At 43.2% G+C, this 15,926-nt stretch overlaps 2 protein-coding genes across 4 annotated transcripts; one reads left to right on the top strand and one right to left on the bottom strand.

Moving 5' to 3' along the window:
* Positions 1-917: 917 nt before the first annotated feature.
* Positions 918-9,342, top strand: LOC126394129 (arrestin domain-containing protein 3-like). 3 transcript variants are annotated; one of them, XM_050050766.1, is made up of 12 exons: positions 918-1,324; positions 1,423-1,483; positions 1,572-1,719; positions 1,823-1,919; positions 4,488-4,744; positions 5,246-5,499; positions 5,603-7,732; positions 7,861-7,921; positions 8,040-8,211; positions 8,373-8,460; positions 8,549-8,805; positions 9,051-9,342. In XM_050050766.1, exons 1-6 carry the CDS (start codon positions 1,066-1,068, stop codon positions 5,489-5,491), a joined length of 1,068 nt encoding a protein of 355 aa, XP_049906723.1. In that variant the 5' UTR covers positions 918-1,065; the 3' UTR covers positions 5,492-5,499; positions 5,603-7,732; positions 7,861-7,921; positions 8,040-8,211; positions 8,373-8,460; positions 8,549-8,805; positions 9,051-9,342. The 3 variants fall into 3 exon arrangements, with proteins under 3 accessions (XP_049906723.1, XP_049906721.1, XP_049906722.1); XM_050050765.1 differs by having other exon boundaries at positions 919-1,324; positions 5,693-7,732; XM_050050764.1 differs by having other exon boundaries at positions 5,246-7,732.
* A 3,886-nt stretch (positions 9,343-13,228) lies between these two features.
* On the bottom strand, positions 13,229-15,250 carry LOC126394213 (piggyBac transposable element-derived protein 4-like). The gene has a single exon (XM_050050908.1). The coding sequence runs from the start codon at positions 15,248-15,250 to the stop codon at positions 13,229-13,231; it is 2,022 nt and encodes a 673-aa protein (XP_049906865.1).
* Between the last annotated feature and the right edge of the window lie 676 nt (positions 15,251-15,926).

Genomic DNA, 15,926 nt, shown 5'->3' with positions numbered 1-15,926 from the left:
AAATTGATTTTCGCCCATATTTTTGGGAATAAAATGTCACATAAATCAGGATAGGAATGATTTATTAACAAATCCCTCTGTGAATATCTTCAGAATATAGCTAGTTGTATAACTGGAAAGTTTGGTGTACATAGGTGCTACAGAGGCTGAGATGTTCGATTTGGAGTATGACCAAAAAACTCATTTTGAGAAAACGGCATTCAAAGATTTATATAATAACATAATACAAGTAGACAAAATGTAATGTAAATTCTATTTAACTAAACAGCACCCGTGTATATAGGAGTCTTTTAATTCAAATATTTTGATTCCACAGAGTTGGCTCACATGTGCTGCACCCAAATGAACACATGATGAACCCAAATTGGCCTAGTGAATTTATACCTGCTACTTATGCTGCCACCCAAATACAGTGAATGGAATTTCATTTGTGGTGTGGTGGTGAATTCTGATTAAAGAAATGTCTGTAAGAAAGTGGACACCATAGACCAATGTTTTAGTGTTTAACCCACTCAAGAGTTGTTCCCAAATGATTGTCAAAGTGACATCTGTGGATTATCAGTAACCAGGTTATTGTGTAGAGACTTGTCTTTGACACTGACCTATTGAAAAATTAAACTTTTGCTGCTCAGAAAGCCGGTGAAATAAGTTTCTTTTAGCCATTTATATAATTTCCATTCCCCCACTGTGACTATTCTGAGTCATCCAACTGCAACCCCTTGGACTAAATTTCCATCATGTCAGAGAGCACGTGCTAATAATAACTTATTCATTTGATTGGAAAATGTGTCATGTGAAACACTGAAAAAGCGTAGCATGTGACAGTCATGAGCCCAGGTGTAAACTACAGGTATTATCTCCGTCCACTGAGGTGGCTGTCAAGAGAGCACACTCCCAGTCTCAGTGTGTGTGTCGCATCTGTGCTGTGGGCACAAGAGGGAAAACAGGTTCAACACGATTTGCATGCCTGAGATCATATAAACAGTGCGGAGCAGCTGCTCGGGGTTCACAAAGCTTGACTTTCCTCCTGGTTTCACAGGAGATTTTGACTTTGCTCTGTGGAGAATGACCATCACGAACTTCTCAATTGAATATGATGCCATCAACAGCAGGAACATCTTCACAAATGGAGATACCATTAATGGGAGAATCATTGTGGAGGTGTCTAAGGAAACTAAAGTCCAGTCTCTTGTTTTTATAGCACAAGGAAAAGCTCGTGTCCGCTGGACTGAACATTACGGGCAGTATCATACTCATGTGTACTGGGCTGATGAGAAATATTATGATGTCAAACATCACATCTTGAGAGAGTCAAGACAAGATGGTAACGTATTAAATGATACATATATTGATATGCAGCACATTGTAGGTAATGCAATGACTATATAGACTGTTTTATGACTTAAAATAATTCTGTTTCAGGAACTGAAATCATTGGTAAAGGACGACATGTGTTCCCTTTTTCCTTCCAGATTCCCGACAGGTGCTTATTCTTTACCTAATTTCTAATTTTAGATTGATGTTTTACTTCTTTTCAAATCATTTAACTTTCTCGTGATTGTACTCCACAGAAAAATCCCATCATCTTTCAAATCCTGCATTGGCAAGATTGTTCACAAAGTGAAGGCAGAGCTTAAACAATCAATGAAGCTGACAAAAAAGACCAAAACACACTTCACATTTGTGTCCAAAGCTGACATGGATATTCCAGGACTTCTGGTGAGAAATAGTCTTGAAAAACAACTATTTTGTGAGGAATGTTTTCGTAACAGAGGAGACAGTTATCTGACCGTGTTACTCTGATGTGTGCGTCTGTTCTTAGGACCCTCAGTATGGTAGCAAGGATAAATCTGTCAAAGTTTTCGGCTCTGGGAACATCTCAATGGATATTCAAACCAAGCGGATGGGATACAAGCAAGGTAATAATCCCTCACCTCAAAGAGGAACAGTTTACAACATCCTACATGTTTCGTCAAGGTAACTTTAGTGACAAACTCTTGTTTGATAACACCCTACTCCTACCTAACCTGTTAGGTGAGTCAACTGAGTGCCTTGAAAAAATGTTCTTGTTGGGTCATGAGGTGGACTTGATGCCAGCAGAAGAGAACCTCATTCCTTGACACTGCAGCAGTTCCATACCTTAAAATGCAAGATTATTTTTCCTGTGCTGCTCTCTCCATCTTAACACTATAGATCAGTGTATGAGCTGTATCTACATTGCAACTACAGCTGTTCTTCCTTCAGTGCTGAAATCTTTCTCTACAGAGACAGCTAGATAACAATGTGCACTGGTCTGGGTGGGAACGTGAAAGCAACAGGATAAACAACAATGCACAGAGGGTGTACAGAGCGGGGGGGTCGGGGTCAATACATGTTCAACAAGTTTTTGCCTTGGTGCACTCTAGCAGGTTAATTCAACCATGGCCCAGCTGTGGGAAGCAGGAGGAGGCTGTCACCTTAACTCACAGGGGCAGGCCACTCAGCAGGGTTTTGATCGAGTGGACAGACAGAAAATGTTGTATAGTGGCATCATATGGGACTATGTATTTATGGTTATAATTATTTTTTAAAAATAATCCTAACAGTTTTCAGCAGATTTGATAAGATTGTACTAGATTTTAGTGTGATATTTAAATTTAAAAAATGTAAAATATAAATAAATAAAAAATCTACTTGTCACACTCAGTCAGGGATGTTTCGAATGGGGACCAGATTAGATAATCTGAGAACACCTGGAGGGCTGGCTGCTTTTCAAATCATACGGGTTATTAAAGAAAAGAATCACATACAAATGAGACAAACGCAACCATTTCATCTTTTAGTGAAAAAGTATTTAACTTTACACCACTCTCGAAAGCGGCGTCCCTCGCTGTTGACATCACACTTCCTTGCTGTGGCAATGTCTGCTGCTCAGCAGGAAATGTCTGCTGTTAAGTAACGCTTGTTTACCATCTGTTTATGAAAACACATTAGTTCCACCTGCGTACTTCCTACTTGGTGCATGTCTACAAACTGTATGATAGTCCCGCCATCGTGAGGCAGAAAAATGCAAAGTGATCTGGCATGAATATTGTATGGTGGGTCACATACACTATTTTTTGAGCAACAAACCGTGGGCCTTTTAAAATTGCCACCCCCCCCCCAGCCAGACATGTCTGATCTAGTGTGACAAACTGCAGTATGTAATGGTAACACTGTTTCTGAATGACGTCAGAGCTAGCTTTGCATTTCTGTACTGATAAACTTTGACAAACAAAGCAAAGCAGAGACAAGATACCCCAAAAGCAAGATAACAGTAGGAAGCCAAACATTAATGCCAAACTAAAGCAAGACAAAATTAAGGTGAAATTTAGACAAGCAAGAGTACGCAAAACCATAGTAAAAAGATGACAGATAGAAATTTATTTAGTTTATTTAGTTCATTTTCCAGGAACTTTTATTTCCAGGGTAAAAGAACTCCTGGTAATCTGTGTGGTTTGCGTTTCCACCGCACCTCAACCGTTCCGAAATTTTATTTTCAAATCAGGCTGATGATGTATGGGGGAGCGTCTAATAATCTTGCTTAAGTTTCTTCAACTTTTCACGAAGTTGTTTCTGCATGTGCCCTATATTTAGCTCCACCAACTTGTTGGCTACACTTCCATAGACTCGGTCGTGCCGAGTCACCAACTCGAAGTCCTGCTGAATTTCTTGCTCGGCAAATAGGCTCAAAAGAGGCTAGACCCTGTCGTCCGTCCACTTCTTATAGCTTCTCTTCTTCAAATGATCAAAACACAAACTAAGTGAAGCTTGTAGAGATGAAATAAAGTTTGCAGCCACACTGGCACGGAAGTTCTTCAGCAAACAGCCCCGCCACTCAAGAATTCAGGGGAATCTGAAAAGTCCTAACCCCCCTACTAGGTACTTTTTTGAGGGAAAGTTTGGGGTTGAGGGAAAGTTTTTTCCCTGGGTAATTCTGGTGGAAGAATATAGGTAGATGATAAAAGTTCAAAGAGGTCACTGATTCGGCAAGCCTAATATCCTCAGGCAGGTTGTTCCAATATCTGCAATAAGCTAATAACAACCAATATAACAGCCTGGCTGATTCATCAGTCCAGCTCTAATGTTTGCTACAGTATGATATTAATTTGCATGGCTGTAAATATTCAGGTTAACCCTGGAATGGGTCTGTATATGAACGCTCACCTTGGATATGGATATAGAGAAAATGCATGTTCACTAAGAACTTATCGGCAGCTAAAATCTTGTTTTTGTTGACGTCCAGTGGTTTTTCACTTTGCTCATGTGATGTACAAGTGTGCTGGGAAACCATGACATCACAGTTCAGCCTATTTAATGCTTGATACTATCTGGCCACATCCAGGTCAACCTAATGCGTATCATACAGAAACTCACTGCACACACATTATCCTCTTACACAGTCAGAATTGTGATCGTCTACTGATTGGGCTTTGAAATTGATAACCTTTCTTTCCTCCATTTTACAGGTAGGGATCTAAAGGTCATGGCTGAAATCAGCAACCAATCAAGTCGTTCAGTGAAGCCCAAATTCATACTGTACGAGAAGCAGAGTTTCTTCGCCCAGGGTCGCAGGAGAGTTAGCACAAATGAGATCCTTAAGGAGAAGGTGGAGGCTGTTGAACCCTCCAGGAAAGAGACTGTGACCAAGGTGATCACCATCCCCAGAGAGCTACCTCCCTCCATCTTGAACTGCTCCATCATCAAGCTGGAGTATAGACTGAAGGTAAATGTCACTGTAGCTTGCGGGAGGCAATCCTGCATTTCCTCTTCCTGAGATATTTAAATGCTTGAATGCTATTTTGTTAAAATAGCTATACTGCCATGCCTTGATATATAATATACAAAAGGACAAAAGGGAGTGTTTTCTCCTCTGACTGTTACTTAGATGACCAAGCAAATATTAAAAGTAATCAGCGCAGGAAACTCCAGTGAAGACTAATGAACTCCAGAAACTCCTCAGACCAAACCTCCAGAAAACCAGAGGGGACCTCTAGTGACAAAACAAAGGAATAAGAAACATAGTAAAGCCTCACTGTCTTGAACTAGATTGACACAAAAACTTCCCAAACATGAATTTCAACATGAGTTTTTGAACCCACCATTGTTTTTGTTGTGTGCCAAAGGAGTAAGTCATGAGCACACTATGTATATAATTGTGACTGTACAATAACTCTGGTGGTATAAAGAAGAAGATAATTTCCAACAATATAACTTTTTCCCACAGGTCATTCTAGATGTCAAACTTGCTTCAAACCCTGAGATCAAACTCCCTATAGTCATCCTACCTGAGCGCCCTGCTGAGAAACAAATGCCTCCCTCTGCAGGCGTTGGATTTGAAACATTTGGGAACCAAAACCAAGCAGCCTGGAACATGGTACCACAACCACAAGCAACACTTGGAGCTCTGGATCCCCCACCTCCTTACGGAGCATATCCAAATTACCCCTCATTTACCGATTACAGCAAATGAAGCTCAGCGTAAGTTCAATCAGGAATCTTTGTGCTCATCCATTCACAATTCTCTCCATCCCACTCCCACTGCTTCCTCTAATCTGCTGACTATGGGCGTTCACTCTTCCAGTTGTCCAATCAAACTTTGCCACGATCTCTATCAGCCAATCAGGGTGCTACTGCCAAATTTTAAATCTGCTCTCTCCTCTGCTGCTGTCAGCTGTCATTTTAGGCAGAATTGTTGCGCCCTCCTCCACCCTGTTCACCTCCAGCCATCGTATCCAGAGTCAAGGACAAGCTCAACAAAGGCTCATTCCTCTACGCACTTCTCCATCTTCCTCTCATCTCATCTTCACCACCTCTACCACCACCAGTGTCTAGACCCTGTGGGGTTCCCTATACAACCATGGATTCATCACCCTCCTTAAATCATACCATCTCTATGGGGTCTAATTGCCAAAGACTTTCCACATTTTTCATTCTTATGTGCAGATTCTTTTTACTATATAACTCTCCTGATTGCAATAAGGTTAATAATTCACAGCAGCAGGCTACAGCAGGCTCACGTCTTAAACTCCACTGCCACAGATTTCTTTGCTTTATTCATGTAGTCTGCAGCCCCAACCAAAGTTTTACATGCAGCTCCCTCTGGAGCCAGAAAAAAATATCGACTTTTCAGCTATGCTATGTAGCTGATCTGCTGTCAAACCATGTCTTTTTAGTGTAAAATGTCCAGCATTGCCTGCAGGTACACATTGTTGTGTATGCTTATGTTTGTAATATTTTTAGCTGTGTAACTGAAGATGCTTTGAATAAATAGTTGATATCTTTGTGTAAAAATAGTAATCATATGATTCTTGGTCCGTTCCCAGTCGCGTCGGTGCCATTTTTAAACCGTGAACTGAATTCCATGTGTCGGAATGTTATGTTCACACTAACTAAATGTTCATCAGCCTGCTCAAAGGAGCTGTATGCAACATGCAGACCATATCCCCCCCTCTCACTTAAAATCATGAAGTCTAAAATCATCTTTTAAGAAAAGATCCTTTGGCCAGTGTGGAGATTTTGCACAAAATCTATTTTAAAGCAGAAAATTGAGCCTGCAGCATCTCCTAGCAAACGGACTGTGGCCAAGGTGATCACCATCCCTCGAGACAAACTGCCCTCCATCTTGAACTGCTCAATCTCAAAGCTAGAGTACAGGCTAAAAGTAAACATCAGCATGTTACGGTCAGCTTAAAAGTTGTTGAACGTGTACTGACTCTTACTCTTTTACCCTTAAAGCAGATGCAATTTCATTATATTTCATTGCCAAGTTGTTCTACATATTTCTTTGATCAAATATCCTGTAATGAAACAGTCAGTTGGGATTGTTTTATGCATGCCGAACCATCTTCTAGGGAGCAGGACACTTTCTAGCGTATAAAGTCATCAATACAGGAAAGACATATGCTCTAAAAGGACGCTTGGTCCCTTCCTTTATCATCGATATTGTATTCCTGCCATGTGTAAGCCCTGTGTCATCCCCCTAATTAAGATTAACAGTATATCATGTTATCCGAGTCAGCAGCAATATTGACCTCATGTTTGTTTCTACTGTCTCATAATAAATACTTAACATATAATATTGTCAGTGAACAAATAAGCAGAATAAATCCCATATTTTTTTTTAGTGCTGTACTGTGGTTTTTACATTGTTTCAATAAGAATTACAGAGGAATACCAGTTAATTTGCACACACTGTTATAATCGTTTGTCTTAGTGGATCCATGATGCCAGTCTTAATTCATTTGGCCTAATTTCGCCTGCAAGGCAGCTGGCTAGAGTTACCTGCGTGAAAGTGACACCTGCAGCTCTTGGTCATGTGATCATGTGTGACACAGATACAGCTTTTGGACAAGTTATCTGCTACAGTGCAGATGCTAGCCTCGCCTGATCCTTGTTCATCAAAGAGAGGCCCCACTTCATGAGGTATTTTTGCACAAAAGGAGGAGTCCTGTCATGACTGTTAAGCATCTCTCTGTGGATTACAACAAGGTGAATGAACGCGGCACCTTTTCTCCTGGGGACGTCCTCTCTGGCAGGGTGACAGTGGTGACCAGCAAGGAAACCAAAGTGCAGTGTTTTCTGGTCAGAGCCAAAGGAAAAGCTAAGGTGACATGGCATGAGCAACAAGGACGAACCAGAGAGACACACAGCGACAAGAAGAAATACTTTTATTTTGAACATATTATTCTTCAGGATAAAAACAAAGGAGATGGTTGGTACTACCACTCCCTTGTGGCACAAACAAAAGAAACACCTTAACACTTTTAATGTGAAAGATATTTTAAAGTCTGTAAACAAACTGATGAGTGTGTGTTTAACAGAAATGTTTCTCTTTATAAGGTTCAGAAATCATCCGCCCTGGAAGAAATGTGTATCCATTCACCTTTGTGATTCCAAATACGTGCGTGTACTACCTGTTTATATTGATTTTTTAAAATATTTATAGTATATTGAACACTTCTTTTCCAGCTGGTGAAATAATATAACCTCCTTTATGTATTTGGATTATTTCCCCACAGAGATATGCCTTCATCTTACGAGGGGAAATGGGGCAAAATCACATATACTTTGCGAGCACAGCTGACTCAGTCAATCTGGCTCGTCCACAAAACCAAAATTGAGTTTCCTTTTCTGACCAAGTCTGAGTTCCCCTTTGCCTCCAAATCAGACATGATAATCATCGGACTTAAGGTATGAATCTGGCTTTTATTTTAGATCTTGTGCGTCCAGTTTGGTTTATAAACGTGATATAATTATAGTATGTAATATAGCAATCATCTGTGCAGCTAATACCACCTTAAATTGGTACTTAAAGATTTGGCTTCCTGACAGTTTATGTCTCTATTTGGTAGGAGCGACACTATGCAACCAGGATTTCATTTTATGGCTCTGCAAAGGTTACTATTAATGTTACCTCTGAAAAAATGGGAGTAAAGCAAGGTAAACAGATGTCACTATAATCATATTTTTTTCTGAATGGCCTTAACTGAATCATTAATGATGTTTTTTTCCTCCTCAATATAAATAGGTGATGCAGTGGGAGTCTCTGTGGAGGTACTCAATGAATCTGCACGCTCAGTAACACCCAAGTTCTACCTGTGTGAAAAGCAAACCTTTGTAGCTCAGTCAAAGAGGATAGTACACACAAACGACACCCTCTTTGGGACGGGAGACTCAGTTGCAGCTGACAGCAGTCGGACCATAACCAAAGTCCTGAGTGTCCCCCCACAGCTCCACCCTACCTTCTTCAACTGCAGCATGATGAAGCTCGAGTACAGACTCAAGGTATTTATAGTCACTATATTGTGTCATGGATTTAATACTCTGGCTTGTATACAGAGTGGTTGCAAAAACACATCTGTGACTTTTTGTCAAGCTGAACAGGAGTATGCATCAGGACAACAGCACCACATAGTGGCAGTATGAGGGGGAGAAACAGAGGAGGAAAGAAAGGAGGGGTCAAAGGGGACAGCCCTCGGTGGCTCGTCTCCACACTAACAGTATTAACAGTTGTGTGCCTTTGGTTGCAGGTCACTCTCGATGTCCCTCTGGCAAGAGACTCGGAGATCAAGCTTCCTCTGGTCATTCTGTTGGGTTCACCAAAACCACATCAACAAAAACCAAAGAGATCCATCTGGTTTAGAAAATTCCCTGGTTAAAAATATGCATTGGATCAGCTGTTTCTCAAACTCTGTCTGTCGTGTTCCCCTTTCAGAAGCTGAAATCCCACAATTTTTGATCAATTATTAACAATACTTGGGGAAACAACTGATAAAAAAAAGATTCATGTTGCATTTCAGTAAAATAAAGGTCAGCATGACAGCACCGGCAAACTTTTGTGTTTATTTTCCCTGCATACATCATACTTAGTCAGCTTTGTTTCACTGTAGATTTCTTCCCTGGTCATCCACGCCCCTCCTGCTGTGGCTTTATGGCCCACCAGGGGGGCCTGCCCCACAGTTTGAGAACCATGGTATTAGCTCAAACCACAGTTGCATGCATGTTGTGTGACAGAGAGCGACAGGACTCAAAATAACACATATATAGCTGCTATAAAGAAACCACCTCAAGTAACTGAGAGATCATTGTGTGTTCTCTTGTCCACTAGATGGAGATGTGTGTCACTAATTAGCCTGTCGTAACAGTTCATTAGAGTGTATGTGCTTAAATCCAAGTAGTCAGATCTTTCATTTGAATCAAAGGACCAGTATCACATTGTAAATAGCATAGCTATAGTTATATAGTATATATATAGTTATAGCATTTTACTGTTAGAGCTGTTTGAAGCAGAGCCAGTCTCACTACTTTATACATATTTAGGTAATTTAATTAGAATAATGTAACGTGATGTGCTACATATGTCTGTTCCGTCTTTGGAATCATCTCTAATCTTCTCTGCTCTCTTTTATTGGGTAAAATCTTGAAGAATTTAACATCTTTGATCCTCAAACAGTCGTTTAAATGAAACCATGTGAGAAGTTTAGAGAGGAAATGTCTCATTGGTGGAACAGCTAACAAATCATTGACATGTGAAATGCGCCCTAACCAGACACTGCTTTTTTGGCGAGGGTGACAAACTAAAATGGTTGGTTTGATCTTTAACCATGTACTCTGTTTAATAAGTTTTATAGTCTCAGTTTTAGAGTTTTATACATTTTATAGTCGACATGGTTTTGTATGTCAGATATTTTTCTGATAAGTAACGGCACCTGTCAAATGTGGTGGAGTACAAATCAATAATTTCCTCTGAATTGTTGTGGAGTAGAAGTACAGACTGGCATGAAATGGAAAAGTATAGTACAAGTACCTAAAAATTGTACATATACTTGAGTAAATTTACATAACTACGCTCCACCAGTGTGTTGAAAAAATTAATCCTTTAATAACATAAACTTGTTAAGGTGAAGACAGGCCTCTTCTGTATGAAACACTGATGCATTTGAACAGATATGAATAATATACATTCAAGAAGTCGTTCGTCATCTCCTCACAATTGCGACTGGGACTGTACATTGCAGCACACAAGAGACATACAATGACTCAGTAAGATCTGAGAATTAGATGTTCAGGATTTCTCACGCTCGTCCTTGTCCATAGACTCATTTTGCAAAAGAGGAAAGTGCTGAACAAAGGCACATTCATGATTCTAACAGTACATGTGTTACCCAACCAGCGGTTAAGTGAAACCAGGCCCATGTTCTTGACAGAGACTCAGAGATCTTTCCCTGCCCAGGAGGGGAAACATGTTGAGCTGAGCATTTTATGGTTGGGATCCATCCTGGAAACATTAGATCTGGCTATTGTGACACCACATACAGCACACCCACCTACCCAGAGAGAGAGAACAGTGTTTGATTGTGGCGCACAAATAAGTCCAAACCATTTCACGTTCAGCTCACAAACCAGAGAGGAAAATTGTCAATGTTCTACTCTCAACATTAATAATACAAAAGCAGGAGAGTGACCAACAAAAACAGGCTTCGGATCCCACTGCTCTGGTGCACATGTCCTCTGCACCACTGCTGTGGGATTTGAAAAATTAAGCTCATATTTCCGCTCACATCTGCTGCAATTGACTTGTCATCATGTGTTACTTGAGCCTGTTAGAAAGTGTATTAATATTTGAGTGGAAACACATAAAATGTAATTTGAATAATATGTCAAACAGCTTTTAATGTATCACTTGTTGTAAGTAACTTTGATAGTATAATGACTATGTGGGTAGAGGAGGACTGACAGCCATTGACATTACCAGCAAATGTTGAAAAAATGGAAAGTACACGGTCTGACTGCTGCATGATTGAAGAGAAATTTGCAGTGCGGTTTTATGGAGTGCAGATTTAGCTACTTCTGCCTCCTACACCTGCATGAGGATATCTGCAAAGCAGCAGTGTGGTTCATGTTCTTCAATAAAACAGAAACTTTCAGAGTGGTTTGGTATGATTCAGAACACAGTGTGACAGATTCCTCTAATCCCTGAATCCTACACCTGCATGAAGACGTCTCCAGAGCAGCAGCTTCATGTCATTCTGCTCATTTTTGGCAGCAGTCGTAGTGTTGGCTGTGCTGTAGCAGAGCCTGCCTGGTAACCAGTCTGGCTCCGTGTACAGTGTGCAGGCTGTCAGCCAGCCAGCTCCCTCCCTACGCGCACACACACACACACACACACACACACACACACACACACACACACACACACATGCACACATACACACACACCATGCACACACCATAGCCTTGCCTGGTTTTGGAGAAGGGGTAGGGAGGTGTGGCCTCTGGCACCTCCCACCTCCGTAGCCAGAGCCAGTACCATGACAACCATGCGGGCCTGCTGGCGACTCCCTGTCTTCATCGGCCACGGTTGCCATGGTAACTCCCCAAAGGGGCTCCCGCAGATCAGCGGGATGGCCGTCCAGTTGACTAACCCTCTCCCAGCTGGGGAACGGCTGAGAGAGCGAGCAAGAGAGCGGAGTGAAGGGGAAGGGAGGGTGTGTGTGTGTAATGTGTGTATGTGTGTGTGTGTGTGTGTGTATGCGTGTGTGAATGTGTAGGATGGCACAGCACAGCCTGAGGAGGGAAAGAGAGAGAGAGGCAGTGTGCTACAGAGGGAGAGAGGAAGAAGAGAGACCTCAGAAAGTCACTGGAGACGGTTAGTCTGACCTGCTGAAGCGGCCTATCTCTGCCTACACGCAGCCTTCAGCTCGCTCGCCTGATAACAGTGGGCAGAGACGCTTTGATGTAAAAGCACATTATGTTTAACACCAGTCACAAATATTTCTTAATTCAATTGTCCTCCTCCCAGGGATAGCTTTGATCCAACACCCTCCTTTAACTAATTGCTGATTCACATGACTCAAATGAATGTCCTCGCCCCTTCGTCTCACTTTAACCAATTAGACAGAATGATACTTCTCCCAAAAAGTGTGTCTCTGTCATCTTTCTTCCATTTTCCAATCATGTCACTGACAAGTACCACATTTTGAGTTTGGACTCAGCAGAGCAGAGCCACAGATGGCTCTGTGTAAGTAGTGCGGTTGGAGAAAGAAATGGCATTACTAGGTCCGTTGGCTGCAGAGTACTGAGGGGCTCTAATTGCTCCAAGCTGTGTCCCCTTGAAGGCCCAGAGACACACAGATTTTCATGCGTGTGAAGGACTAGCAGCAACCAAAGCTGTGTAAATTCATTTAATGCTCAGATTTGATATTGTTTTTTTCCCTTTTTAATATTAACTACGGCAATGCTGCTCGTGCTTTAATGCCACATAAAGACACAGATGATCCAGTGGAGTACATCATAATGAAGTTTTTATTTTGGAAAAGGAGAGAGATAAACTTCCCATAGTAAACATTTTCTGATCTACTGTAAGTGCAGAAAAGTTTTGATTTCTTCTTTTTCATATAAAATCCTTCTCATTATTTTAAACGTATAAAAAAGTGACACAAGGCAATTCTGTCAGTGTTACAGAAGGCAAGTTGCCAAAACATTCTATACTAATTCAAATCATCTACTTGTTTCTCCGTTTATTTTCTCTATGATACGTGCAATAATACTTCTATCCTAAAACTAGCTCTACATAAAGTGTGTGACTATATTGTGCACTTGTAGTGGTAACCTTTGGAATTACAAATTGATTTACTGTTTTAAAAAAATCCCTTGACACAAGTTGTTTGATTACACAAAGGATATAAAAACAAAAAGCAGTTCAACGTTATTTATGAAACTCAGAGAAGCACCCTCCCCTGCATAGGTGGACATTGCATATCTTGCAGCCGAACACGCTCTCATGTCGCAGGCCCTTGTTGGTGCAGTTCCTGCAGCGACGAGAGCGCTCTGACATGCGCTCCAGACGGTGTCCGTACTCTATGGGTGAATCTGCGTGTCTCTTGCGTGCTGCCCGCTCCATGCCCCTCGCCCCTTGGTAGTCTCCAATCAGCTGCTGTGCCAGGCGCACCCGGAAGTGGCGCTGGGTGAACTGCTTCCCGTTGAACCCTGCTGGCGGCGTGCCCCCTCTGCTCTCCCTCAGGATGATGTAGGCATTGACGATGCACAGGTTGACGTAGAACCACAGGAAGTAGCGCCACCACTTCTTGCACGGCCTGCCGACCTGGTAGCACTCCCTCAGCTGGTCGCACAGGTCGACGCCCCTCATGTTCTCCTGGTACAGCAGCAGGGGCAGAGGTCGAGGTACACCGAAGGACAAACCTGAGCAGTTCATGCTGTCGCTCTCCCCCTCACCGTCTGTCTCAGGCTGCTGCCGCCCCGGGCTGATACCCACAATCCCTGGGGCAGAGTTAGTGGAGAGGCAGCTCACCACCTTGGCATCCCGTGTCACCGTGGCGACCAGGTTGCCACGCTGGCACTGGTAGAACTCACCCTGGGACAGCTTTCCAACATTACGTGGGCGCAGGACCTCTGGGTAACCTTTACGCCCTGGCTGGGTGGGCCCGCAGGCGTACAGTCCATCCCTCAGCAGCCGCTGGAGGAGGGGCACTGAGGTGAAGAAGCTGTCCATGAAGAGATGGTGGTACTGACCCTCCAGGCCGCGCACTAGGGAGGTCACCACCCTGTAGCCCAGGGAGGCGGCTGCCTCATCTTCACCGGGCTTGCCTACGTAGATCTTGGCCCGGTGGCAATAGCCAGTGCGCGAGTCACACAGCATCCACACAGTCAGCCCTTTCCTCAGGGGCCTGGAGGGCATGTACTGGGTGGGGGAGAAACGTCCCTTCATCACAATGGCACACTTGTCTATGGTCAAACAGCGATTGGGTGTGTATGCATCCCACATGGTGTTCTCCACCACATCAAGGAGAGGCCTGATTTTGAAGAGGGCGTCATACCCACGCTCCCCACGCACAGGCTCAGCCTCACGGTCACACAGCTGGAGATACTGGGTGAGCTTCTCAAAGCGCCTGGCTGTCATAGTTTTTTTAAAGCCTGCGTTGCCTATGAAAATGTCACTGGCCCAGTACATGCCAGTGTCTGGAAGCTGATTGATGCCCATCAGAATGTTGAGACCTACATAAGCTTTCATCTCTCTGACATCAGTGGGGTGCCAGTGGGGGTCTGATTTTCCACTCCTCCTTTGCCGATAGAGGGCGTATTTGTTTGTTTGTTCTACCATGTGTTCAAAAAGAGAATCTGGGAAGAGTATCCGGAAATAGTCACGGGTGTCAGCATCGTCCCCCAGCGAGTGCTGAGGGCCGCTGACAGCGGAGAAAGGTTCGATTGAAATTACCTGATCAGGTTCACCCCAGAAGTCGGCAGAAGTGCAGTCCTCGTCCGAGTCATCTTCAAAGCTGAAAAAACTCCTGCGCTCCTCCTCCTCCAAATCGGAGAAATCAATATCCGAATCGTTTGAGGTGGTATCAGAGCAGTTAGTGGAGGTAGAATAATAACAGTCCTCTGCGTACTCCTCCTCGTCGTGCTTGATCCCATTACTACCAGTGACCAAAATTATGTTGCAGCCTCCTGCAATGAAGCTGGCCGCGTCTGCAGTCTCCGCCGCGGCTGCTGCTGTGCTCGTGAATCCATTCTCCCCCTCGCCGTCCTCCTCCTCCCGCACTTCGTCTTCCTCGTCCGAGTCTGGCTTTCTGTACGGAATCTCAAACCACTTCACATCGGCTGAAAGATTAAGCGGAGAGTCTTGGCTGTCGCACACCGTGGTACTTTCTGTGTCCGCGCTAGTTTCCAAAATAGTAAAAAGCTCTCTCCCTTTTCTTGCCGTCGCCATGTCGGGGTATTAAAGTGCCCCTGCATGAGTCTTTTTATGTATATTTTTTCAACATGGGAACATAATCGCACAAACCGGTCCTCCGAAATGAACTGATGTGCACTTAACGGCAGCCTCTTCTCAAAAAACTTGCTGGTCGTGGACCTATGCGGCGTCTATAAGCTTGATTCTCATTGTTTCCGCTCCTGGTTTTTCTGGGCTTTGTAGCGCAGTGTGGCCGCAGACGTCAGAAGCTGCATGCATGTCCTGCTTTGTAGGGCGTTTTGCGACTGCAGCTGGTGGGGTTGCTAGTTCGCTAGGCTGGCAGATGGCCGCTTGCTGTTCTAATGCCCGCTGGCATTCACCACTATCAATAAGCCGGATACCCATCTCTGAGGCCGCGGAGATACACAAACCACTGCGTAAAAATCCAAACATCAAAATCACATACTGTCAATCAGCTGTCTGAACCTAACAGCTGCCAGGGTGAAAACTTTCACAGCTCACAAACTGCACACACTCCCCCCCTAAACCTCATCTGTTTTTAACTTTATTAGGCTACAGCTTGTATGTATTCATCCATAATGAGGAAATGCGTAAAAGGCACACAACATGATTAAAATGCAATGATGGATGTTTCCACATCACACAGGGACTCCTTATTCACCCGTTTGCTAAACAGACTACACTCACAGCT

The sequence above is a fragment of the Epinephelus moara genome, chromosome 8 (assembly GCF_006386435.1).
Source record: "Epinephelus moara isolate mb chromosome 8, YSFRI_EMoa_1.0, whole genome shotgun sequence".
NCBI lineage: Eukaryota > Metazoa > Chordata > Actinopteri > Perciformes > Serranidae > Epinephelus > Epinephelus moara.
The sequence above is the reverse complement of the archived record's forward strand: the minus strand, read 5'-3'. Positions and strand labels throughout refer to the sequence as shown.